This window comes from Dendropsophus ebraccatus, chromosome 1 (genome assembly GCF_027789765.1).
Source record: "Dendropsophus ebraccatus isolate aDenEbr1 chromosome 1, aDenEbr1.pat, whole genome shotgun sequence".
Taxonomy (NCBI): Eukaryota; Metazoa; Chordata; class Amphibia; order Anura; family Hylidae; genus Dendropsophus; species Dendropsophus ebraccatus.
The window spans coordinates 86,847,074-86,874,627 of record NC_091454.1 but is presented as its reverse complement, the minus strand read 5'-3'; the positions used below and the strand labels follow the sequence as shown (position 1 = coordinate 86,874,627).

At 41.3% G+C, this 27,554-nt stretch overlaps 2 protein-coding genes across 2 annotated transcripts; one reads left to right on the top strand and one right to left on the bottom strand.

Annotated features, from left to right (window-relative positions):
- Positions 1-1,209: 1,209 nt before the first annotated feature.
- On the bottom strand, positions 1,210-15,609 carry METAP2 (methionyl aminopeptidase 2). The gene is made up of 11 exons (XM_069974325.1): positions 15,413-15,609; positions 13,428-13,532; positions 9,677-9,742; positions 7,099-7,201; positions 6,751-6,912; positions 5,447-5,628; positions 5,268-5,362; positions 2,914-3,010; positions 2,648-2,751; positions 2,442-2,557; positions 1,210-1,876 (listed from the first exon to the last, which is right to left on the bottom strand). Exons 1-11 carry the CDS (start codon positions 15,564-15,566, stop codon positions 1,624-1,626), a joined length of 1,437 nt encoding a protein of 478 aa, XP_069830426.1. The 5' UTR covers positions 15,567-15,609; the 3' UTR covers positions 1,210-1,623.
- Positions 15,610-15,719: 110 nt separating this feature from the next.
- On the top strand, positions 15,720-27,452 carry LOC138783072 (uncharacterized). Its single transcript, XM_069957301.1, has 8 exons — positions 15,720-15,852; positions 19,101-19,331; positions 21,545-21,604; positions 23,839-23,942; positions 24,097-24,662; positions 25,636-25,710; positions 25,907-26,006; positions 27,227-27,452. Exons 3-8 carry the CDS (start codon positions 21,557-21,559, stop codon positions 27,450-27,452), a joined length of 1,119 nt encoding a protein of 372 aa, XP_069813402.1. The 5' UTR covers positions 15,720-15,852; positions 19,101-19,331; positions 21,545-21,556.
- Positions 27,453-27,554: the final 102 nt, after the last annotated feature.

The following is a 27,554-nucleotide window of genomic DNA, read 5'->3' as shown; positions in this document are numbered from 1 at the left end:
CACCATTTAAGCAAGAGGATGCGCTACCAATAATGAGGGGGAAAAAAATTAGCCCATGTAAAAACTCCTTTTTGACCAGCACTGATCAACTTGTGAGATTGTCACTCAGCGCTCATAACAGACAATTTTCCCCATTTCTCCTGTATACAGCCAGCGGTTCTTGTGTTTCTAATAGGGTAAGGAGAGAAAGCAGGTGTTAGAAGAATTGGGCACTGAAATTCAACATGCTCAATTCTATTCTGGTAGTCTGTCCAGAGGCCCCTATAAAAACTAGACAGCTGACAGATTCAGCCTACTTTTCTGGAATGTAACTGATCATATGACATGTAAAGATTTTTAATGGCTACAGTTTTACTATCCACTTTCCATAGTACATGAAAATAAAATGCTACCTAAGCTGTCAGCATCATGTTATAGAGCAGAATGAGCGGAGCAGATTAATATATACCTTCATGGGAAAAGAATGATCAGAGATTTAAATCGTTATATTGAGTCTTTCCCCACAAAGATGTAAATCAATCTGCTCAGCTCTTCCTGCTCTATAACATGATGTTGAGATTACATAGCATTGTCTTGGTGATAGGTTCCCTTTAAAGAAAATTAATGTATAGTGAATTAAAGATCCGTCCCATAAAATCTGGTCTGGAAAAGGGGTGGAGTTTGAGAGTTTTCATGGAAGGAAAAACCTTTTATTCTGTACAGTTTGCCAGTCTTAGTATACTAAAGTAAGCATTTCCAAACAATCCTCTTTAGTAAACTCTTGCCAACACTCTAGTTTAAATTTGTGCATGGTAACACCAGCATACTGAACAGTGCCATAATTTAATGTTCTAAATAATAGAAAAAAATCTTTAAAGTGGTAGACAAAGCATATTTTACACACCTGAATGAGAGGTTTGTGTTGCTCAACTGGAAATGATAAAAACAGTGACAGTAGCATGCACCCAAAACTACCACCTCCTTTCAGAGCTTGTACCTGCAGGCAATGCCCACTCAGCCACAACGGTAATCTGCCTTGGCCAGTGATTGGCTGAGCAGACAAAATGTCTGACCTAGAGCCATCAGAAAGACAGGTAAATATAGTTTCTTTTTATATCACTATATATATATATATATATATATATAAATAAAAGGTATGACCAAAATAACCATTTAACCCAAGAATGATTCAGTTGTCCAAACATCTCAAATTAACTTCTTGATAGATAGTTCTGACCGAAAATTCAACTTTATTATTTTTATTTTTTTTTACAAAATGGTTCCCAGGGAATTAAAATGCAATGCTAGTATTTGCAGAATTAAGCTTAAGAAACTCATGGTGACTTAAATGAATATAAATACTTCAAAAGCCTCTTAAATGCAAAATAGTTTTCAAAGTAAAATGTAACATTACATTTTCCCCTAAACCAGTAAGCTAAACAAAGACAATTGCTTCTCCTTTAGAAAGGTCTGAAATTTAAACTTGCCAGATTGTTAGTAAAGCTATACCTTCAACCAAGTTCATTCCATTTCCAGATATAGGAATGACGTCTGTTAAAGCCTTTTTCCTTTCGGATTATTACACAAAAGGGCTTCAACAGAAGCAGTATTTAGAGACAGACAGCACCAAGTTCTACAATAGCTTTAATAATCATCTCCTCTGCTCACAACTTCCTTGCAGGTTGGGCGCAATAGTATGGTATGCTCAAACTGTGCTGTGTAAGAGCCTTTGATGTCACAGAGTGGTGGGTAGGGGTCTACAATACCCAAATCACACAGATTCTTTAGTGCCATTAAGTATTTACTCTCTCCAAGACGATCTAACCATCTGCGACAGAAAGCAAGAGTGCCAAAATTCTCATTGACGACATTCAACAAGTGTTTTGCTCGTGGAAGCCTGTAAATGCAAAATAGAAGGTCAGCACTGTGGCTTAAGTATAAACGCTAAGCAACTATATTCACTAGGAAGAGTGCAATTCACCTATAGTTTGCATATCTGCATGTATAATTACAACAAAGAGCCACTTTTCAGACTGGGGTGATGGGTGCAACAACAACCATCATTGAAGAGTCAACGATCATAAAAAAAAAAAAAAAGTAATCACATTTAAAAAAAATCATTGTTCGCAGTGGAGATATAGCCAAGGATAGAGTGCAGCAGTGTGCTTTACTCCCTGGCCAGCCAAAGATCCAACACTTTTGCTTCATTATAGTCCATTTACAGTCTATGAGGCGAAAGTGGTGGAATTTTTGGTCAGCCGGAGAGTGGAGTGCACTGTATCTCAGTATCACGGCAGGTCTCAGCAGTGACTAGCTACGCTCAATAACTTGACATGTCTGATGTCGCCAGACAGGTACTCTTTAAAAGGTTGTTGTACGAACCTACATAATATAATGAAGTTGGTCTGAGCTTGTATCTTTGTAAGGGATATTTAGTATAATTCAGTATAGTCATACTTTACCTAATGGGCACATGTCCAACATCAAAGTTCTTCATGTAGTGGGAACATTCCATGTCATCATGAACAACTCCCTTTCCAGTGCTCCCAAATGTTTCTATTGCATAAACCTCACCTTCCTGAAGAACATACAACAATTTACTATAGACACAGATACAGTAAATGCAAACATGTCATTATAGTGTACTGTTAAATGCGCCAGTATGTACCTCCATTCTTGTTGCTTCACCACCTTTCACAATGGGCACGGTTTTTCCACCATGTATTCTATAAGGTCCAATGGAGTGGCCATTCAAATTCCGTATGGGTTTCACTAAAATCACACAGAAAAAAAATACAAACATTAATAAAAACCACATGAAATGTTACTAGCAAGGAAAAAACATATAGTCATGGCTTAATAGCAGAGGACAGTAACAGGCTAGGGTATGCAGATTCACACATCACAGATACAGACTGTGTAACAAGCACTCACCTTGGTAAGTCTTGCCATCAATTTCAACCTCATATGACTCCATAACTTCTTGTACTGCTTCACCAACATCGCATAAACGCACATCAATACCAGAACACTAAAAAATACATATATACATCCTTAAGGTTAAGTTCACTACTACAGAAATTTAAAAGTGCATGTCATGGGATGCCCATGCGAAAATCACCCTGCAATGCAGATATATACTAAGCACAAGGCTCTCATCAAAGTGTTTGTTAACCCTAATGTTCCTTTCAGTTGGATGCCAGGCACAGTATAAAGCTCTTCTAATCACAGATTCTGGGAGGGTAGAGGGGGAGCCCTTATTGCAGTTTAATCCTTTATGGGTAAAATAAAAGATTCGAGCATCATTTTCATAGGAGTTACAGTTTAACCCTTTAAATCGGCATATTTGGGGCGTTCCCCATGCTCCCGGAGCACCAGCACGGTTGCTCTAGCCTGCCTCCTCCCGGTCCGCCCACTATGCATAAGTCATATATGCATAGCCAGACCGCTTCCTGCACATGCGCCGTAACAAGCGGCCTAGTTATGCATATATAATTATGCATAGTGGGGCATGCCGGGAGGGGGCAGGCTAGGCGGCCCGAGCGGGTGCTCTGGGAGCATGGGGAACGCCCCAAATGCAATGGGACCACTAAGTAGCATACCAGGAATTAGCCAAAAACGCTGGTATACCAAACCGCACCAGTATATGGAGGATGGCCAGGTCATTGTACTGTATAGTGCACTGTGCCAAAATGATAACCCCAAAAAGTTGCATGTTTCACCTCAAATATATGTTTCTGGTTTTTGCTGTATAATTTTATGGTGAAGTGAAAGATGTCACTATAAAGTTCAGTTGGTGCCATGCAGCTCCTTTAGCTATGTAGATGGCAAAATAGAACAAAGGAGTCACATCTCTTAGAGGTTGAGGAGGGGAAAAAAAATGCTAAAATTTTAATTGTTTGCATCCTTAAAGGAGTTAACAACTCCTCCTTTAAAAACAGGATTGATATGGATAATAAAGCATGGTAATATGGCTGAACAGTAGCTCATGTGATTTCCCACTGTAAGATCTCCAGTGAAAACAAAATGTTTAAAGAAAACCTGTCGCTAGTTTTGGGACGCTAAACTACCAGCATATGTTGTTCATACAACCTTTATTAAGCCTACCTGGCTCAGCTATCCTGTTTAAATGTACTTTATACTTACCTGAATTAGAATAGCAGACTTCCTCCCTGGCTTCCGATGCTTGTACAATGCAGCAATGATGCAGAGGGGAGAGTACCTCGATCCCAGTAAGTACAAAGTAAATGTGGACAGCATAGCGGGGCCAGGTAGGCATTAGTTTTGTGACACCAAATCCAGTCTGTGTAAACACATGTTGATGGCTGTGTGTCCCTAAAGCAGCTGGCTGGTTCTCTTTAAAAAGCTGCAGCTTCTGTTTGCTTCTGACTAGACACTGAAGCTTTTCCCTACCTTTGTGCTGTGCTCAGGCTATTCCTGTTATGCCAAAGCACCGCATCCCATGAGCAGCTACAGACCATTCCATCTCTGCTTGCTGGGAAGATGAAGTGTCTTTCATTTATCAATAGCCTTTTGTAGCTAGTCTGTACTGAGACCCCCAAATCACCAGTACCATTATTATGTAGCTTTAATGAATCTATAGCTGATGCCGGGGTTTAGTTCCATCCTGCTGCTGGCATTCCGGTAAAAGTTTCTTTGGGTAGCGCAGGGTCAAAGAGGCAGGACCTAGAGCTTCCGTGCCCTGGGCCTGCAGCACTTAGCTACCCCTGGGGTGGATAGCAAGAAGAAAGTGGCACTGCAGGCCCAGGGAAGGGATGCTCTAGGACCCGCCTCTTTGACCGAAAATGCCAGCACTGGAAGGAAAGTGGACCACAGCACGAACCATGGATTTGTTAAAGCTACATAACAGTACCTGTGTTTTTTGCTTAAAATAAGCTAACAGACCTTAAGTATATAGTTAAGAGGCTAGCTGTCATCCTCATGACTGATGCAAAGTCATCAGTTATGCAAGAACCATCATAGAGAAAGTTCTGGTGCCTGTATGAGTGACACCAATCTGTACACACTCAAGTAAAAAAAAACCAAAAAAAAACATAATAAAGCCTGATTACAGCAACGCCATCTCAATGAAAAAATACCTGGTCTCTATGAACGATTAGTGTATATGGGCATCACTATACTTTAACATCACTTATACAGGAAAGAGGAAAATGGAAAAGAACAAACAGCTTGGACGGAATGAAATAAAGCCCTGTACACAAAGAATTTCGGGCACTCATCTCTAAACATACGAAACAAACTACACATTCCCCCCTCACATTTCATACCTTTATCCCAGTGTTTGTTGCATCTTTGACAGCTTCTAGCAACTTGTCGTACTTTGGATTGAATGTTACAGTGAAAGCACAGTCAATTATACGGCCTGTAAATGTGGCACAGAGGAAATACCTTAGATCATGGTTTTCAGGCTACATATGGAAAATATTAGATTTCCCACTCCACTTACCATTGATGTGTGTTCCAAAATCAATTTTGCACACATCATCATACTGCAGGACTGTGGTATCACCGGCATTGGGAGTGTAGTGGGCAGCGCAGTTGTTTAGGGAACATCCTGTGGGGAAAGCAAGGCCAGCATACAGCCCATTCTCCTTGATAAGCTTGCGAGAACAGTCTTCCAGCTTTTCACTAAAATGCACAAGAATATTAAACAGCAGTGTTTTATTATGGTATGTCAAGTTCTTCATGCACACAACGCTGCAATTAGAATAAAAACATGTGGTAGACGTGTTCCAATTATCTGAATGGGACTGTTTTGGTGGCAAGCACGTGGATTTCTGCATCTTTACCCTTCAGGTAAGTTCATATGTATTGGGGTAACAGATTTGCAGAGACAAAGTTATTGGAGATGTAATGAATCTCATGCTGTGGAAAATCTCTGTGCGGTAACTGAGTCACCTACCTCCATCCTGCTCTCAGGCAGGCTCTATGCATAGATCGCCGATTACACTGATCTATGCTATGGTATAGCGTAGATCAGTACATGCAATCTATTGATTGCATGTGTTACAGTGAAAAAAAAGTGTAATAAAAAAAAGTTTTGAAAAAGTATTTTTTTTAATAAAACCCTTATAAATTCCCCTCCCAATAAACGTTCAAAATACCCCCTTGCCCATTGTAAAAATAAAAAAATAAATAAACGTATAAAATATTGTAGCGTGCGGAATTGTCCCATCTGTTAAAATTATTAAAATATAACATTATTGTTCCCGCACGGAGAATGGCATAAACAGGGGTGAAAAAAAAACACACATCGGGAAAAAATTTTATAAAAAGCGATCAAACTTTTTTTGTTACACCAATATGATATTAATGAAAACTAGAGATCATTGCGCAAAGAATGATACCCCAACCAGCCCTATAGAAGGAAAAATAAAAGTACTATGGCTCTTAGAAGGGGAGGAGGAACACTGCATTAATTTTACCCTAACATCCGTGCATCAAAGGGCTCTGTCTTGAAGGGGTTAATATCTTAACTCACAAATTATATTAAATATATAAAAAATATGAAAACATTTGAAGTCTAAAAGGCTGTCCGAATACACTGTACCTCAAAACATCCTTTATCTGGTAACTCGATATATACCAGCAATGCAGATGTGATCACAGTCTTAACTTTAAAACTCTATCGAGATCCAGAAGCAGAAAATTCTATAAAAAAGCTCCACTTTTCAGCTATGTACAAGTCATTCGTATAATATTACACTGATGTAACAACCACTAATAAACTGAAGGATAGAAATAACTTACCAGATTTCGATCATGGTCATGCCTGGCTTGATCCAACTCATGACATATTTCCTTACTTGTCTGTGGGCTTCAGCAGCTTGCCTAAAATCCGACCATATCTCTTCGCTAGCCTGGTCCATGGCTTTCTTTTCATCACTTGTTGTCCTCCATGCAGCAGTTCGTCTACAAAAGGCAGAACATGAGAACAGGTCACGTTTCTTCGGCCACAACACCAAGCCACCATACACATATAATTAAAAATCCTGCCAACCTTCTTTTTATTGGCATCATCAGAGAGACCAAACATGTATTATGAGAACTCTGCTGACTTATTCAGAGCTCACAGAATACAAACCCTCAAGTACATACCCATCCTGGGATGGAGGATACTCGCATTCCTGGCCCTTTGGAAACACACCATTTGAATAGAGATCACATATTGGAATAGATGGTGGATCTGTCTGACATTTGGCTAGAATAAAAACAGAAGGGCTACTAAATATCTGGAATATTTAACAACATCATAATTTACCTTTCATCATTAACTTATGGCATCATCTTTAGAGATGCACACAACCATGTAGAAACACTGACTGTATACATTACACAATGAGATATTCAAGTAACCCTTAATGACTATTCCTAACGTTGCATTTACACAGATCTGACAGATTTTTTAAGCCAAAGCCAGGAATTTGAAAATAAGAAAATCTCAGCCTTTCCTTTATGACCTGTTCCCTGTTCATAGTCTGTTCCTGGCTTTGGCTTCAAAAATCTCACATAAATCTCTCTGTGTAAACGCACCCTGAGAAGGATGCATTGACCAGCTGTTTGCGTTTGAGCAGCCCAAACTATTTTTTTATATACAATGTTCAATTCTGTTGACAGCAGAGAGGTGTGTTGTCACCCCTTACTTTATTACAAAGATATATAACTTTATGAAAGAAATAAAAAAAGAATTGTGTCATCGGCATACCCCTTTAATTTAGTTGCATCCTCCAGCAGCTGCTCCCACCACCTGTCTATACACTTAGGTCCCATACTGCAGTTGCCATTGCATATCTGTTGCCCTAAATAGTGAATAACTCACTGTGTGCATTTCTACAGTTTAACAGAAGGTCATCCACTATACAGGTTCCTTGGTGGGTCAAGACAGTAGCTGTTCAGCGGGAGAGCATAAACACCGGCTACAGGAATGATATGCTCCTACACTCCAGGCAAAAAGTTCTCGAAACTTGAAAGGGCCTTGGCCTTTGAATAGGCGACCAACTAAACTTAGCTGCCATATCAGTCACAAACAAATACACACTGCCATGCCTGGTAAACAAGGAAGGAGGCACTGCCTATTCATTCAATTGGTTAGCAGAAATGCCAGGAGTCTGAGCTCCAGCAATACCGATTGCCTTTTCTAATGGTGCATTAACACAGACAGATTTATCTGACAGATTCTTGAAGGCAACGCCAGGAATGGATCTGAAAAGAGGAGAAATCAGTCTTTTATGACCTGTTCTCTGTTTATAGTCTGTTCCTGGTTTTAGCTTCAGAAATCTGTCAGATAATCTGTGTGTGTAATAAATCTGTCTGTGTAAATGCAGCATAAGGAAGGAGCCACAGTTTTGTAATCCTGGAAACCTCTTTAATATACAATACAGAGCTCCAGAATTTAAAAAAAAAAAAAAAAAACACACACACAAATATATAAAAATCATAAAAAATACATCATGTGGACAGAGCCTGCATCTCTCTTCCATTTAATCCTCCTTTAATGCATCTTACAAAGAGACTTCAAAGTAGTCTTCAAAAGATGAACAGTAAGGAGTTTAAGGCCTCAAAACTGCCATTGTAGTGTTATAACAAATGGGAATATGTTTAGATAGATGGATCTATACTGCGCTATGGAGAAAAATTTACAAAACAGGGATAACCGCTAATTACATTACAGCTGAGGAGTCCTGCACTCAGCTTTCCAAACTCTGGCTTTCATGTATCATTAACATCTTCCTGCCATCCACAAGTTTCCCGAGCATGCGCAGAGGAAGCAGTGTAGTCTGCCTGATTACTGCGCGAGGCATTCCTGCGTATACAACTTTGTTTACTATGAGCACTTGGTAAAATTGTTGGAAGAGAGGTATGTAATGAGGACTGTAGTGATAAGCTGCCACGGGGATATCAATTAAGCAGGGATGGAAGGAGAACAGGCTGCATGATTCTTACAAACACCATCTAGTGACTCATCAATTGTAAGGAGCATACAGCACATGGCATAATGCCATGGTAGTTGTGTAGCAGCACACAAGCTCTAAAAGTACTGTCCCATAAGGACAAGATAACTGCCCCTATTAATACATCCAGTGCCCTTCTCTCCAAGTGTAAATTACATACAGACATCCAGAGTATCCCCCCACCTACATGGCTTTTCTCCCAGAGTAGCCATCTAAACAACAGGTGTGAGGTGTTACTTAAGTCTGGGGCTACATGGTGATTCCCAGTCACATGACCAGGATCCATTGCATCACACTGCCAGGTTGCATGACCTCTTCACTTATACAAGAATTTGTTCAACTGCAGAGTCGCTAAGGCTTGTGGGTAACAATGCAACCCCATTTACTTGTATGAGTGAGGGGTTGTATGACATGACAGCTTCTGGTCACGAGACCAGGAATAATCGTGTAGCCCCAGTCTACAACATACCTGTCATCAGGCAGGTCTATCCTAATCTGTGTGCAGTGGCCCTAGCCGCCACCAGAAGATCGGGTAACCATGGTTATTGACCAAACTTGGCGAGTTCTATGCACAAACCCTATATAATAGGCTTGAGCAAAGAATACTCCCTGGCAAATTCCTGACAGCATGGGCATTTTGATTTCACCTGGAGAATTGTAATGTTATATACAATGTAATACTACCACCCCCATGTATTATCATATCATTAAATGAGAATACATACATCCTTTCTTCTTCTTCTTTTTCTTCTTCTTCTTCCCACCTGCACCATCTCCTTCACCTTCACCATCTGGAATAGAACGGGAGAGAATACTCTAATCTAAGCAATCAATGATGAAAGAACTAGCCACACACCAAGAACGTATGCACGTCCGTCTCCTTGGAGCTTTGCACTCCCTAAAACATGAGACTAATACAGCCACATAAGGGTGCAATAAACTTTAGCATAATAATTGGAGAATAATGGCTTATTGCATGTCCATCTCTTCACTTTTTATTCCATCAAAAGTAGAGGAACAACACACACAGCATTACCACCCTATGGCTGAAGCTACACCACAAACGGCATAGACTAGACTTGATGTTACATTATGGAGTCCACCCCCTAACTCATGTGCACTGGACTAAGCAAACAGGTGACGTCTATACACATAGGCCCATATTTATTAAAGGGTTTACAGTATACACTGGCGTAAACTGCCCACAGCAACCAATAACAGCTCAGCTTTCATTTACCAGAGCTATGATTGGTTGCTCTGAGCAGTTTACACCAGTGTATACTGTAAACCCTTTAAAAAGGCAATAGTATCAACATGGCATGTATTACATCTTTGGATACATGATTAAAAGCACATGAACACTTTCATGACCAAGCTGATTTTAATTTTTGTATTTTCTCCATCTACTAGGCCATGTTACCTTTTTTTTTCCAGGAACAAATGTACTTGTAATGTAACGGTGCCCTCAATCCACCATAAAATTTATGACGGAACGCCAAAATTATTATTAATGGGGTGAAAATAAAATGCAATTTTATAACTTTTAGGGGATCCTGTGTCTACATAATGCACTTTACTGTAAAACTGACATGATATCATTACTCTATACGACACTCCAAAAACAACGTTATGCATGTATTTATAGCTTTTCTGATTTTCTATTTTACAGAACCTTTTTTGCAATTGATTATTAGTAAAACTAAAACTCTATTGTGGCTCTTACAGATGTTTTATTTTTTCAGTTACGGGGCTGTATTGGATGTAATTTTTGGGCGCCATGATCTCTAGCTTTTATTAGTACTATAGTTGTGTAGATGGGACATTTTGATCACTTTTTATTAAAAATGTTTTGATATATAAAATGTTACAAAAAATCTGCAATCCTGTCTTTTTTCCCCCTCTTTTCGTTTACGACAAGCACTGTATGGAAACACTATTGTTATATTTTTATGGATTGCCCAATTTCGCAAACATGTTTATTTAATTTTTTCACACTCTTTAAAGTCCCCTAAAATCTTTAGATTGCATACACTGATCATTGCTATCCATAGCATAGCAGTGTTATTGGCATTCTGCACATAAAGCATGCCTGTGGCAGACTATGAGCAGAAAGCCGATCAGAACGTACCGTGTTAAGAAGAACTCCTCCAGCAGTCTGGGAAAGCGATTGGGACCCCCGCAATCACACTGCAGGGGTCCCGACCGGTAAGTGACAGGGCTGCTCCTGTCACTTAAAACGCCGCAGTCGCATGCAGCCTGTCATGAAAGGTGAGGGTCCCCCACCTGCTATGAAGCGAGCACAGCTCCTGAGCTTGCTTAATAGCAGTTTATGCATTCAGGATGTACCGATACACCCAGGGTCGTCTGGTGACAGGCGGTCAGGGTGTACCAGTACGTTTTAGGTCATCTAGGGGTCAAAAGGGTACTCCAGCTAAAATGTTTTTCTTTTAAAACGACTGGTGTCAGAAAGTATACTCCTCTACTGACCACAGGCCTGCCAAGGCCAAACAACATATATATCCTGCAAAAAGGCAGCAATCCAATGTACACAAATATAAGGCTTTATTTATCAATAATGAAATCACATAGACAAATAAATTACACAGGGTGAAATTCCTCACATAGGACCATAATAGCACAGCAATAGGAATACTCCAGAGGAAAAGATGTGCAAATAAATGGCATAATTAATTAATTCCTCACTAGTTGTTAAATACATATAAGACCACAAGTGTCTATTGCACTGCCCAATCTCTATGCACTACACTATATAGCCTCTGGTAGTGTAGTGTATAAAGATTGGGCAGTGCAACAGACACTTGGGGTCTTATATGTATTTAACAACTAGTGATTCATTATTGCATATTTGCACATCTTTTCTCTGGAGTATTCCTATTGCTGTGATATTTTGGTCCTGTGTGAGGAATTATTTTATTTCACCTGTGTATTTTATTTGGCTATGTGATTTATTGATAAATAAAGTATTATGTTTGTGTGCATGGATTGTTGCCTTTTTGTAGCATATATATAGTGCCAGAGATTTGTAATTTACTTCTATTAAAAATCTGAAAGTCTTCTAGGACTTTTCAGCTGCTGTATGCCCTACATATTTATGGTCTATGACAGGGGTGGGGAACCTTTTCCATGTCGAGGGCCGGTCGGGCATTAATAAAATCATTCGAGGGCCGCATACCGTGCGCGGCACTTAGTAGCGGGGGTTTGCAGCACCCAGGACAAGGCATAGTATTGTTCCCCTAGTGCCCCTGCTATTGTAGTTAACCCCCAGTGATGCCCCTTGTAGTCTAGTTAACCCCCAAGTCATGTCCCTGGTAGCCTAGTTAACCCCCATCAGGCATGTCCCTGGTAGCCTAGTTATTCCCCCCCCATCAGTCATGTCTCTGGTAGCCTAGTTGTCCCCCCCATCAGTCATGTCCCTGGTAGCCTAGTTGTCCCCCCCCCCCATCAGTCATGTCCCTGGTAGCCTAGTTGTCCCCCCCCCCCCATCAGTCATGTCCCTGGTAGCCTAGTTGTCCCCCCCCCCCATCAGTCATGTCCCTGGTAGCCTAGTTGTCCCCCCCATCAGTCATGTCCCTGGTAGCCTAGTTGTCCCCCCCCCCCCCCATCAGTCATGTCCCTGGTAGCCTAGTTGTCCCCCCCCCATCAGTCATGTCCCTGGTAGCCTAGTTGTCCCCCCCATCAGTCATGTCCCTGGTAGCCTAGTTGTCCCCCCCCCCCCCCCCATCAATCATGTCCCTGGGATCCTAGTTAACCCCCAAATAAAAAAATAAACATCCCACTCACCTTACCTCCGCTCCCACGCAGTCCAGGTCCTCTTCTCTCCCAGGTCCTCTGTGCCGGTCTTCTCCTGCAGGCGGCGCGCGATGAAATGACGTCATCGCGCGCGGCCCGCAAGAGACTAAAGACACGCGCCGCTCTGCTGGGGAAGAAGCCGGCATAGACACCATCCTCCTGTGTCCGCCAGCTGTCACAGACACCGGAGGATGCGGTGTATGTTGGCTTCTTCCCCAGCAGAGCGGCGAGCATCACAGGGGAGCTGCGGGCCGCGGGCCGCATCGGGAGGTCTCAGGGGCCGGATGCGGCCCGCGGGCCGGAGGTTCCCCACCCCTGGTCTATGACATACAGCAGCTGATAAGTACAGACTTGAGATTTTTATTTACAAATTTGAATAACTTTCTGACAACAATTGATTTGAAAAGAATAAAAGTCCAATCCAGTAAAAAGAATAAGCGTCAGTCACGGGTCTTCCGATACAGAAAGCTTCTCTTTATACCATTGGCAATGTAATACAAAAATGTAAAACCGCTGGCGTGAAGCAGCAGGTAAGATGGCTGGTGAAATACACAGCATATAGTGGAGGAGTAACAAAGGGGGATATGAACACAATTTATACACATCTAACACACACCAGGACCCATTTCTGACCTACAGTTCACAGTGACTATATCAGACACTTACCATCTTCCTCCTCATCTTTGTTTTCTAGAGTTTGCTTGTCCAGCTGTTTGGTCACCTCATCGATGACAGGTGCTGCAGCTCCGCCTTCTTTATCAGGTTCTTGTCCTACAAGGCGCACATGTAATAAATTGTCACACTGACTTTACATACAAAGCATTAAATCCCACACTCAGTGGCACCAAGACAAGACAGAAAAGATGGTAGGTAGCCATCTGTAAGTTCTGAGATATGGCCATGTTATCATAGGCTCTGTTCAAAACCTCTATTGATAGGTCTTCCAGAAAACACTAATCCTTAAAGGGGTAGTGCGGCGCTAAACATTTATTGACAAAATAACACACATTACAAGGTTATACAACTTTGTAATGTGTGTTATGTATGTGAATGACCCCCTTCCCCAGGTTTCCCCCCACGCTAGACCCGGAAGTGTTGGTGCATTATACTTACCGCATTCGTGTCGACGGATGGAGTGGTTCGGCCGGCCTCTCGAAGACAACGTCATTGTCACAAGATGGTGGCCGGGGGTCGACGCAACTGCGGTGAGTATAATGCACCAACACTTCCGGGTCTAGTGTGAGGGTGGGGACACAGGGAAGGGGGCCATTCACATACATTACAAAGTTGTATAACTTTGTAATGTGTGTTATTTTGTGAATAAATGTTTGGCGCCGCACTAAGAGCCAAAAAATTTAATGCTAGCTGGTCTTACGTACCAAGCCCCCTGAGTATTTTGAGCCATCTCCAGTCTTTCTAGCTACTGCCATTTCTAAGTTTACAGGCTTTTTTTTAAGTTTTCATAAGATCTATAACCAAGTTAGAAAACTACATTTCCCTGATTGGTCCACTTGTGTACTCGCCCCCTTAGCTTTCTTTCCTTCCCACTGCTGTCATTACTATTGCACAGTAAACACAGGGCTGTTTTTTCATCACATTCCCCCCCAATATGTAGTCCATACTAGCTGATGGTGTAGCAGAGCTGATGAGTGCATGGTGTAGCTATATGCTGAATTATTGTCATCTGTTTACCGAGGGTGGGGGTGTAGTGTAGGTTTAGATCTCTGCTTGCTGAGTGTGAATGAAAACATTCTAGTTCCATCCAGACTCTAAGAACATCTATAAGAACATCTATAACACTTACAATATAAAGAGTTGTGACACAATGAAAGGGTATATATACCTGCATTCACTGACAGCAAGCAGAGATAGAACTATAACTTTTCATATTACAGAAACCTGGGCTCATGGACACATGTAAGTCTATGGAAGTAGTACAGGTGCATGGAGATTATGCAGATAATGTCTCCTGGGGGTCAGGTTAACAAGTCAATAGACAGCTAACCTGGTCCCCAGAGAGGAGCTCACATGTCCTGTGACAAAAAAGGGAGGGGTAAGAGGGAGCTGTGTATGGTCAGAGTGGACCTAAAGTAGATGATTTTAGACATCCAGAGCAGATAAAAATAATAAAAAAAAAAGGGGAAAGGGTGTGAGATAGGTTATACATGTATATTAGACATAGGGTGGTATTGGAAAGGGGTTTGTTTAGAATATTGTTTTTGTTACCTGGATAACTCCTTTAATGAACTGAATTTTATATAGTGTAGACCTGCCCGCTGTCACCAGTAGACTACATGTGGGCCCATGACTGTCCGGGTAGTTACACAGCTGACAGACAGATGTGCAGAGGATTTTCAGATGTTAATGTCAGTCCGGCCTTACAGACCAAGCACTGACAACTTGCTGATGGTTTCCACGTCCCCCTGAGCAGCAGACGCCTCTCCTTATCTGGACAGACAGCGCACCCGCACTAGGTCCCGCAGCCTGCACTTGGTCTCGCAGCCCGCACCGGTTCCCGCAGCCTGCTGTGTGCACCGAGTGGAGGCCGCCTGCTCTCCTGCTCATACATCACACGGCAGTATAGAGGGAGAGAAGCGGCCTCCACACTGCCGCCACCACTACCCATCTCCCCGGCTCCGCTCCTCTCTTACCGGCTTTACTCTTCTTCTTCTTCTTTTTCTTCTTCTTCCCCGCGGCGCCTTCTCCTGCTGCCGCCACCTCCTCCTCCTCCAGCTCTCCGTTCACATGTCGGTCCCCGTTCTCCGCCACCCCGGGGTGCTCCCGCTGAAGCACGACGCTCGCCATCCTACCAGAGAAGGAAAGGCCGTCAGCGGCGCATGCTCACGTGTTGCATGCATCACGCAGCAGGGTCGGCGCGGTGCGCACTGGGATATGGCTGGAGGACTGGAGGCTCCGGCGCGGAGAGTGTTCATGGAGGAGGCCGGCAGAGGGCGCTGTGTCACCCCTGCCGCCGCCGCTGCTGCTGCTGTCAGCGTTATTTGTTATTGTTTTTATCCGGTGGTTACAAATGAAATATCAGAAATTTACCTGAGCAGAAGGATGTCTCCATTCCAGCACCCTCCCACTCACAGTAATGAAAAAGCCCGGATTCTTAACTGATTGGAGGTTAAAATAGCAGGGAAACTGCCCTATGGCATACTGCCCTATGTTTTCCCCATTAAGGGTGCGTTCACACCTACAGGATCTGCAGCAGATTTGATGCTGTGTTCAGTTATTTAAATGAAATCTGCTGCATAAAATCAGCTGCAGATCCTGTAGGTGTGAACGCACCATAAAGGGGTATTCCATTCAAACACAACTTTTTATATGTCGCTGCCCATGGTGAGACTAAAAGTTCATTCCATACTTGTTATTATCTCTTTAGTCTCCTCCCAGTTCTGAGCTGCATCTTTCTGCTGAAGACACAAAAATCTGTGTTTGAGCCTTTCTCTCTGTCCCTCCTCCCTTCTGAAACAGCTGATGTAAACATGTCCCTGACTGGCTTTATATGCAACATTGTAGCTTCTTTGTAATGCTGGGAGGGTTAATCACGGTAAGTTCATTAGCAACGTGACCTCAGAATAACCCTCCAAGCATTAGGGTAGGTTCACACTACGGAACCCGAGCAGAGAATTTCCAACTGATTCCGTAGCTTGTACCTGTTCACGGCCGTGCGCCTTTCCGTCAGCTCCATAGACACTATAAAATGGGCGGCCTGATTCCACTATCCACTGAAAGAATTTACATGTCAATTCTTTTGGTGGAATGGGAAATCCGTCCGTGCATAGAATGGTGGCATGGGCGGAGAGGCATGCGCCTTTGAGCGGGTACAAGCTACGGAATCCGTCGGAAATTCTCAGCTCGAGTTCCACAGTGTGAACCTACCCTAACACAGAAGCTACAATGTTGCAGATAAAGCCACTCAGGGACTTGTTTACATAAGCTGTCTCAGAAGGGAGGGGGAGGAGGAAGGGCCAGAGAGAAAGGCTCACACACAGATTTTTGTGTTTTCAGCAGAAAGCAGCAGCTCGGAACTGGGGGAAGGAGACTAAATAGAAAATAACAAGTATGGAAGGAATTGTTAGGCTGCATGGAACACGGACGTGGAATGCCTGTAACGTACTCCCCCCGCCCAGGCAGCATCTGTTATAAGACGCTGGGAGCAAGGGAAATGTACAGATATGTGCCGTGCTGTAATGACAGCACTGCGTGGCTGCTTCATTAAAGCACATGTCTGTACAGTTCCCCCGCTCCCAGCATCTTATCACAGATGCTGCCCGGGTGGGGGGATGTCTGTTATAGTCATTCCACGTCCGTCCGGAAATTAGGGCCAGTTCCTGTCTGGGGTCTTTAGTTCCACACTATAGGTGCTAGAAAAAGGAAAAACCCTAATGTTTGTCCAGCAGGTACTGCACAGATGAGTTTTCGCCCGAAGAAGTTGTCATGGCAATCTGGGCCATAAAAAGAAAAGCGAATGTGAACAATTCCGATCAGAGAAGTTGTCACCTGTGAGTCACTGGATGTAACTGCATGGTAATCACACATATAACGCTTCCAAATCAGGTGTGGAGTACCTCTTTTTCATTACATTGGGATAGGGGTCCCTTCTCCAAAGCCTACACTTGAGTTATTACTGCTTTGAAGCCTTCTAGCTACACTGTCAGGATAAAGTACAAGTTTTTTCGTCTGCTGCTCCAAGAAGGAGCATTGTAATTGTTAAAGGTTGGATAATTGCTGTACAAAGGCCTTTTTGCATTACACTAAGCTCTTCTGAGGCCTACAGTCAGTGCTGGTCGCCTGCCATGTCATTGAAGCTTTCCTCCAGGTATCATGTGACAAAGCAGAGTTTGTGAGTAACAGAGTGTATGCACTAAACTACGGTAAAGTCAATCTGTGAAGATCACTATAGGCAGAGTGCAAGCAAATGAGTTCCCTTGAAACCCTGTAATTAACCTACAGCAACTATATTTGCCACTAACAGCTCGGTTCCACATATAAGGTGTCTTCGAGACTTTCTCCAGTTAGATCTGCTAGTAAAGCTTTGTTTATTGGGGGAGCACAGACTAGGTAAGCATTCTTTTTTATTACCTCAACTAACACTAAATGGCTGCACATTTGGAGGGCAAAGGGGGCATTATTACTTTATGGGGAATTATTATTACTTTGGGTAATCATAACTATGGGGAAACAGGAGGCATTATTACTATACTGTATGGGGCACAGGGAAAATTACTATATGGAGGCAGGGGTAATATTTTTTTTATGGGGAACTAAAGGACATGGTATCTTTACCTATGTATTTAAAGTAAAAAGAAAGAAAAGTGACTGCAATAACAAAGTGACAGTGCATCCAATATCATGTACATAATTATGATATTTATTATGTATATGATATTGTATGCACTGTCACTTTGTTATTTCACAATCACTTTAAATGGGTTACCCCGCGATTTTTTTAAATCTCTGGCACCAGTTGACTTGATAGATTTTTTTTTTTTTTGCTGGAGTACCCCTTTAATTTTTTTTCATTGTTCACTTTATTGGCACTGTCACTTAAAATGCGTAGGTATGGATATCAGGTCCTCTATGTGTTATTCCAAGTTATAGCTTCTAATAGTGATTTTGTGGAGTTGGGGTGCACATGTGTGGGAACTCCTGGTGGGCACGTCATGGAAGTGTGGGCGGAAGTTCGTCATGTAGCTAAACACATAACTATATACGCACAGAAACTTCCAGACATGGGCCAAGGATGTGCTGCATAAAAGAACACTGGGCTCAGTCTCCCCTCACCTACTGACAAAGACAGACGTTAAACATGCCTCAGGCTTGTAGGTGAGCACCGGATCAACAGCATGCCTACATCAGGTATAGTTTAATTATATATGTATAGATTGTGCACTAGCAGTTGGGAACAACACATGTAGGATTGTGGTATATGTACTTAAAGGGAACCAATCAGCACAATCATGCTATAGCTCCCAGCTTCCCTACCGTATGTACACGGCTTCCTTACCGTATGTGCTGTGTCCTGATCGATATGTGGATTTCAGCCAAAAATATAGTTTTATTCCGATACGGAGAGAGGCGGGAATTAGTCAATCGGGGCGGTGTTCAGCTCGTGACTAGTCACTGTTCTCTGCCTCTGACTAAGGTCAGTGCAGGTTGTATATATATATATATATATATATATATATATATATATATATATATTATATAATTATTATATATATATATATATATATATATATATATATATATATATATATAATTTAAGTCCATCATATTATTATGAAAATAGTGACCAGTTTTATCTTTTATGTGATCCCTTCATTCTCCTAGTGGAAAGTTCCCGTGGGGTGACGTCAGGCTCTTGATGGCAGCAAGAAAAGCCAGTATGTAATGAAGAAACTAAATCCTCAGCTAGAGCCGTCTGAATACATATGTAACCAGGCAACAACCCTTCAAACTCTGCAAGGCCAAGCACAGTGTGACAGCAAATGCTTCCCTGCTACTTCACAGATCATTTCAATGTTAATACTCGGAACTTTCTAACAAGTTACTCCTCTCAATGTAAGTTACATACTTCTTGTATAAAGTATAGGTTATCTAGCTTCATGGATAGTAAAGAATAGAAAAATAGCACACTCCAAGAAGCACTGTGTGTGTATATATTTGTTTGCATGTCAACAATTGTGTTTGTAGGAAGAAGGATGTTAACTTTCATGCTTTAGGTAACTCTAAAATTCATAATTATATACATTTTAAATCATAAATTTCGGTTCGTATTTACACTAGATCACAATGTATGGACATGGGATGTTTGCTGCTGAATCTTTGGACAAGCTATAGATCCATATTCAGAAATAGTTTATGATTTACTTAAAATTGCAAATTAACTTGAACAATGACGAATATAAAAAGTATAGAAAGTTGAGCACAGTTTGACAATTATCGGTGAATCACAAGCACTTTGCTCATCCGCAGCTGCCCAGCTGCCTCTCTAGAATTCCCAGATATAATGTATACAGAGTATTTTTGATTCAGTTTCATATAGAGACACTAATAAGCAGGCTGCGGGATTGTCCATTATTAGGGTGGGAGCTCTGCCTTTTAGAGTGAGCAAGGTGGTCAATAGGGACAGTTTCTGCTTAATACTTCCCACTGTAGCTATGAGCCTGGGGATATGTATCCACCTTGTAATGTGGCCAACATTGGCTAGTTAAGTGAGGCTGCTTAGGACAACAGTCTTTGAAAAAAACAAGCCCCTTCCTGTGATGAGGTGATAAGAACACTTTTGATCTCGATTGATAGTCTGCTCCCCCCCTGGGACTGCCCTCACCTGTGCAATCCAAACAGTGATCAATCACTTAAATAGGTTTCCTGTAATGTATTTGCTACTATAGCCTAATGTAAATACATACATCTGTGTACACACACGCTCCATGGGTTATCTCCCCTTTCTGTGGGTGGCAGTGCCAACAGTCCGGGTGGGTCACTATTCCACTCTGGACCACTGTGATAAGTACCCAAGGGACCCCACAACAACCTGGCAATTCACTGACCACAAGGGTACACTTCCAAAGAGCTAGTTGGCGATATGCATATCTTCTTTTACTTGAAAAAGAGGCATCATTGCCTTGAAACGCGTTGGCTATATGCTAAAAAACTAATTCATACGCCAACTTCATTCATCGTGACCTCCTTGCGCCAACTAGCTCTTTGGAAGTGTGTACCTGCACAGTCACAATTCCGTACCCGTACTACTTACCCAGATCGTTGGACGAGGCATCCTGTCCCTGGTCCCTGAAGGGGCGGCATCAAGGTTATTACTTATATCGATGTGCTTACAGATGTTGTGCTCTTAGCGCAACCACACCAGGTGAGTGCATTCCTCACCGCTACTGCCTTATATACACACCGTTACCGATTCACCAAGGGGGAGCCTTCTTGTGCTTTCAGCCTTCATCACGATGCTCCCACCCTGCCTACTCCCCTACCAGAGTACCCCTGGCCAGAGCTGTTGTAGAACATCTAATTTCACTGCAGACTATTGCACATGAATGAGGTTGCAGCACCTGCAGTATTTACAGCCTGACTGCTCTTTCTGTAGCATCATTTAGCATGCAGTAAACACACTGCACTCTCCCTAAGGATATATATGTATCTGTGTAAAGAAGATGGTGATGTAGGCTGGAAGGGTTGGTCAGAGATTTAACATATGAAGGTGGGACTAGAGCTCAGAGACAGGATCCAGTCAAGCCTCCTATAACAACAGAGGATAATGTGTTGTCTATGAAGAGAGGGAGGAGCTGGAGAGCCAATACTATTAGTTAGTAAGTTATATATCTTGGCGTTTTATTTCAATTTTCTGAATACCCCTTTAACTTTACTGCCTCTTAGTTGAAAAACAAACAAATCATGTTCACTTTGAAACCCCATTTTATACTATACAGCGTATAGTATACAGCTGAGTAACTCTGTAAATGCATTACTTTACTCATTTTACACAGAATCTGAGTTACAGCCCTTATTGTAGCCAAGGAACATAGTCATAAATCTGCTGCCTGCCATTGAAAACAGTTAACAAGCTTGATGATTGACTCATTGAAGCCTGCAGAATTGTAATTACAGCTCTGGATTTAATTATCACCAATGCATAATGTACATGTATAACGTCTTCCTTACGTATTTTATTTAGAACTAAGAGATAACAGACAATATAGAGTATAAATATATTTTATGTATCTCCTATGGATTATGTATATTTGATATTCTTTTTATAGTGAGTCACACCGATGTCATCCATGATGCTGAAAACAGGACCTCTGTATTTCTATGACCAGGTACAGTAAATACTCACCTCACCAGCCTGTACATCAGACCTTCTTATTAATTTTTAAAAAAGCCTAAACATTTCAAAGATATTATGAGAAAAAAGTTAATATAAATACAATGGTTGCATTATACAACAAGTAGTAGCGTGCCCAGCACCAGTGCCGATATTACAGTGATTTTTTTAAATTAATTATTCAATAAAGCACAACTTGTAGAAGAAGCAACTGAAATTCCTGTTAATGTGCAGTGTTGAAGATGCATGGCTAGAGTAGCAACTCAATCTTCCTCCAGGTGAAGAAAAGCCTGGAAGCTGGAAGAAACATTATATGTGTTATACATGTATACATATGTGTACTAACATATACATTGTAAAAGGGTCTAAGAAAGCAAGTCAGGGCAAGTGCTTTAAGGATTTACAGTACCTAACCACATACTGGATTTTCTAGGATCCAGATTAAACCGGTTTGCTCAGAAATTGTAGGAATGCTTTACGGAATATGTCAGCAGTATTTGATGCAAGGATTTAGAGTGATTGTCAATAAGAAAATATACATTTAAATATCAAAAAATCTCATCACTATTATCTCTAATTGGCATGATAAAGGGAATGTGGATGTCATAAAGGAGAGTCCCCCATTTATGCCAGTATATGCCAGAATGAAGTGTGCTTAAAGTGCCTTAAAGTGTGCTTGTGGTTTATAAACCTAGGTGGTTTTGTTAGATTAACCAATTAAAGTGGTAATAACATGATTTTCGTGTTCTCACTGCTGTTATTGAGCCAGTGAAGCTCCCCTCTATGGTGTACAACTATTTCTCATTGTCTCCATTTCACGGGGCGGGACCAGAATTGGACTGTTTGCCAGTAGTACGCAGTTACTTCCAATGTTAGATGCCTGTCCAATCACAGCACAGCATTTACCCCTCTCTTCTATACTGTGACATAGTGCTGGTGAAAGTACACTGACATGAACAGGCTGCACTGTGCTGGGGGTTATTTTACATATTACAACTCTAAACAGGGAATTTAGAGGAAGAAAGGTTACAGATGCATTGGGTCTGCAAGGTGCTATATTAGCGCACATACAAAAAAAACAGCACTAGATGTAAGGGGTTACATTAAAAGCAATATCCAAAGACCAGAAAAAGGTCCTACCTCTTCTGCTCTCCAGCACTGACTGTCTCTGCTTATAACTTCTACAGATGAGAGGGGGCAGGAGCATGTTGTAGGCATTGTGTGCAGGCATAACCATGCCCACAGACACTGTCCAATAGCTGCCCAATGTCACTTCTGCAACAATAGCATCAGGCAGCTATTGATCATTGCAAGCAACATGCTCCCGCCTTTTGAATTATGGAAGTGATTAGCAGAGACGGTCAGAGGAAGGAGAGCTGAAGAAGTAGGACCTTTTCTGTTCTCTGAATAACCCCTTTAAAAACCAAAGTGCTGCTGAGATAAAAAGGAAGCTTTGATCTCTAGTAAAATCCTCTGGGGTATGGAGAAAGCCTGAGCTTGCCTGCACACAGCCCAGAATCACTCTTTCTCTCTCCCCCATCCTGGCCATAGTACCTGTCTCATAGCTTGCAGTTTCTGTTTCTAGAGGCAGAATTGCCCGAACAGGCAGTAAACAGTGAGACATCTTGTGGCCACGGTTTTAGACCTTTTTTTGTTAATATGGAATAATTTTTCAAAGTGTACCTTTAAGCATATCTGCTGACCAGATCAGCGGTAAATTCCTCTCTGTGGCCGGAAGTTTAGGTATCCATGGCTATGAACATGTAGAGCTTGTGATGCATTATGGTCTCGCCGTGTTTGTAGCCAGATTCCTCTCCTCCAGCTGCAGAGAGGAAGTCACCGACAGTCAGGTCAGTGGGTATGCTGACAGGTACACTTTAAATGAAGTGATTTACAAATATATTGCAGTTTACACATAAGCATAGATTTATGAAGCTGCCTAAACCCCACACTGTCTAGTCCCCCCCCCCCCACAGCAACCAATCACAGCTCATATTTTATATCCTAAAAACTCAAAACTCTGAAATTGTACCTGTGCTCACTTTACACACCTCAAAAGTCAAAAGTGTTGATTGGCTGGGTCTGTGTGCAGAAATCCCCCTAAACTTCTGATATGTCTCTATGACAAGTCAAAAGGTTTCTAAAAGTAGAGTTACACTTTAAATATCTTGCTTTATACATATTAGTGATACATGAGTGTTTTCTTCAACTGTTTGAGTTGTATTTTAGTCAAAGATAAAGACAGTAAAAAGAACTAAGAAGATGCCAGAGGAATTACCCTCAGATATGAAGTACATGAATATCAATCCACGTCTTGCAAGCTTTATTAACAGGTAGGTTTATAACTTAACCTTTCAATATGCCAGTATATGTCTTTGGGGGTACAAAAAATTTGAACTGAAATCAATTTATTCACAATTTTATATTCATAGTAATATTTATAAAATATTATTGCAAAATATAACTAAATATTCTATTTTACACCAGCCTAAACAAAAATAAAAAAGGAGTTTCTACTCAGTCTGAGCTCAAGAAGCAAGCAACCTCACCTAAAGAGGACAAGCTGCATAAGGAGAAGTATGCAGTGCTGCCAGAGATCGGCACACCTAGCTTTGGGAAGGTTGGTGGAGACAACCATAACCGGAAGCTCAGTCAGGCCATCAATGATGAGGATCAGTTCATGAACCCATTTGAAGACTATAAATATGTTGCTCCCGCCTTGCTTTATGAGCTTGGGAAGTTATTGCATTTTTTCTCACAGTATGAGATTGTTTTCCCTCAAGGATTGGTGAATGTGCTAAACTACAATTGGCAGGAGCTTATTGAAGGAGCAACCTACCCCAAAAAGCAATGGCAATCAGTGTCCTCCAAGAAGACGGCGGACACATGTATACAAATGGCTGCAGAGGACAATGACTGCAAAACACCTGCCAATCTGGAGAGTGTGGACAATGTCAAGAATAGTAAAAATAAAACTAACACCACACTGATGGAGGGCGGCAAGGACAAATCTGTTCAAGACCTGAGCCAGACTAAGCCTACAGGAAACAAATGTATGTTTATCACCTATCAATACTAGTATATTAGACCATTGTTTCCTTTTGTAAGAGAGCAGAAGTTAGGCAGTTGGTTGATTCAACAAACTTTTTATGGATTTTTGTTTTCTTATGATTAATCTCAGTAGTTCTCCTTCTGGGAGCCATTCTCTGCAGGGGTAGACAATACATATGCTAATGCTATGCTTTCAAGTAAAACAAGATACAGCTCGGCAACCACTGCTTTCAGTGGACCCCTGTGATTTTCTATGATGGCCCATCCCCATACACCTTATACTTTTGTTGGCCATACCCACTGCTCATGTTGGGTTTGGAAACCAGTATAAGGTATATGGGACTCTCCCAATTGTCCACCGACAGATGATGCCGGTGGAAATAGGGGTCTGGGTTGACGGAAAATCGCTCTTTGTTCTGGGAGAAATAGGCAGCAGCCAGAGATCTCTGGCTTTGGCTTAACCCTCCCCATAGAGAACACAAGAATGCTCAGCCATGCTGAACGTTCCTATGTATGGAGAGGATGAATACTAGGCAGGAGAGATAAGTGATAGCCAGATGATCATTTGTCCGTCAGTTATTGAAGGTCTATGGTCACCTTAATATAGAACCCCATTCTGTTAGCCCAGCATGCTATTCTGGAGGATTTGAAGAGGGTTTGCTTAAACCACAAGTCTCCTTTAGAGACCATTTTCCATAAATTCTGAATGTTCTGTATGGTTTACATTTATTAGTTATATTTGCCCCAGTAGAGATGGTTGACAATTGTAATCATGATTACAGTTCTAGCACATTATCGTCTAGCTTTTTAACAGTAAATTCTCCTATATCAATGTTGTTATTACCTTATTTTAGGGAAATGCTTTATGCTAAATATCAGTGCGTTGTGTGTGTGTATATATATATATATATATATATATATACTATTTTTACATGTGTATTCTACATACATGTTTTTTTTTCCCCTTTTATGTAGCTCCTCAAAACTTTGCGGCCCACTTACCAGTTACCATAAGTTTCTCAATGTCATCTAGACTATGTGAAGACAAAGGTACACCTAAATACAATGTTTTTACATGTATCCTCTACATACATCTGTTTTTTATGTAGCCCCTCAAAACTTTGCAGCCCACTTACCAGTTACCATACGTTTTATCATTTAAAGTTCAGTACAAATGTCTAATCCTTTTGGTAACTGCAATTCATTCACATTAAACTTCTTTTTATTCCTAATGTGTTTGGTTCAGGATGGATTTCACAAACAAATGAATCCAAATCTGAGGATATGGAATGGAATGGATTGATTTCCTGGGCAGTGGAGAGACTGCAGATTGCACAGATCCAAATGTAAGGACCACTGTATAAAATATGGTTAATTGTTTTTGTGTGGCTTTAAAACATGTAAGTAGTGCAGAGACAAAATATTTTTATAGCCTTGGTAGATCAAAATTGTAATTTGCATTCAGACTTGAGATCTAAGAAGTGAACACACATTATCCAACTGGCCTCATCTAAAGTAGATTGGGTCCAGTGTAGTGCATGGGTAGAACTCAAAATACATAGGCATTATAGTATTGTAAACCTCATCAATAGACATGGGATACATGGTGGACATAAAAATATACTTGCAATGTTAATGCCATATATCCTGTCATATAACCTATTGCTAACTGAAAATGGGTATTGCATAGTGTATTTTAACCTCTATTATATTACAATGCAATAAGGGTTCCTTATGTTATCCATAAACCAGAATACCCCTCAGATCATAGAGAATGTACCCTATGAAAATTAATTAGGCTATGTTCACACACCGTATCTTTTTGTAAAAGTATGTCCGTTGTTGCAATGGCCATACTTTTTACGAATAGATACGTGTCCTGTTTCGTTAGAGGATCCCGGACGGGGCGTATACACAGAGTATACGCTCCGGCCGGGATCCCTCACGGCGCCAGCGAGCGGCTGCAAGCTCCATAGTGTGCTGTGAAGAGTTCTGATGCGGACGTGCACGGATGTGCCCGCATCAGAACTCTGCGGCTGCTAAGATCATCCGTCCAGTATTGCAGTACCGGCTGGGATGATCTTTTCAGAGACCGGCCACTCCTAATTGTTTATCTCCCAATTGATAGGATTTGACCAGTGACATTTAAAATTATGCCCATTTTGCATACCAGATCTGTTTATTTCCCCAAAAACAAAATCTTAAAAATTGAGAAAATAGTTTCAGTAATTATTGGGGACCAATGTATACATTTATAAACACAGTCTAACAGTATAACTGATCCTGTAAATCATAGCAACCAATCAGAGCTCAGCTTTCATTTCTAGAACTACTCTGACAAAATGATAGCTGCTCGGTGAATGATCAGTATGGGCAAGACAATCAACTTTTCTTTCTACATGCAGTACTGTTATAAATGTGGCCCTTGGTATTTATTGGATGTTGTGTTAATATGAGAACTCACTGGTTAATTTGAGCTTTGCCATAGTTCTGTTTTGTATAATTGTGTTGTTTCTAAGCTGTTAAGAATTTTTATTATGATGATTATAAATATTTCCTTTTACAGAAACAAAGAGTTATCTTTATTAAATGAGAAAGGATTCTGTAAACCAGTTATCCTCCGACATTATGAAACTACTAAAAAGGATCCAATAATAAAGAAAAGGAAGCATATTAAACCTCCAATACCTGTGCTGGCGAATGGAAAACCACATATTCCAGACATCATAAGGGAGAATTCTTCTCTGCACAAATTCCATTATGCTGTCATTGATGGTTCTGCATTGGTTTAATATCCTCTCAATGTAAACATAATTCTGAGCAGCAATGTGCAGTATTTTGTCACAAACAGAGAGTAAAGCACAGGGCACTCACCAATGGTTGCAAGCTGGACA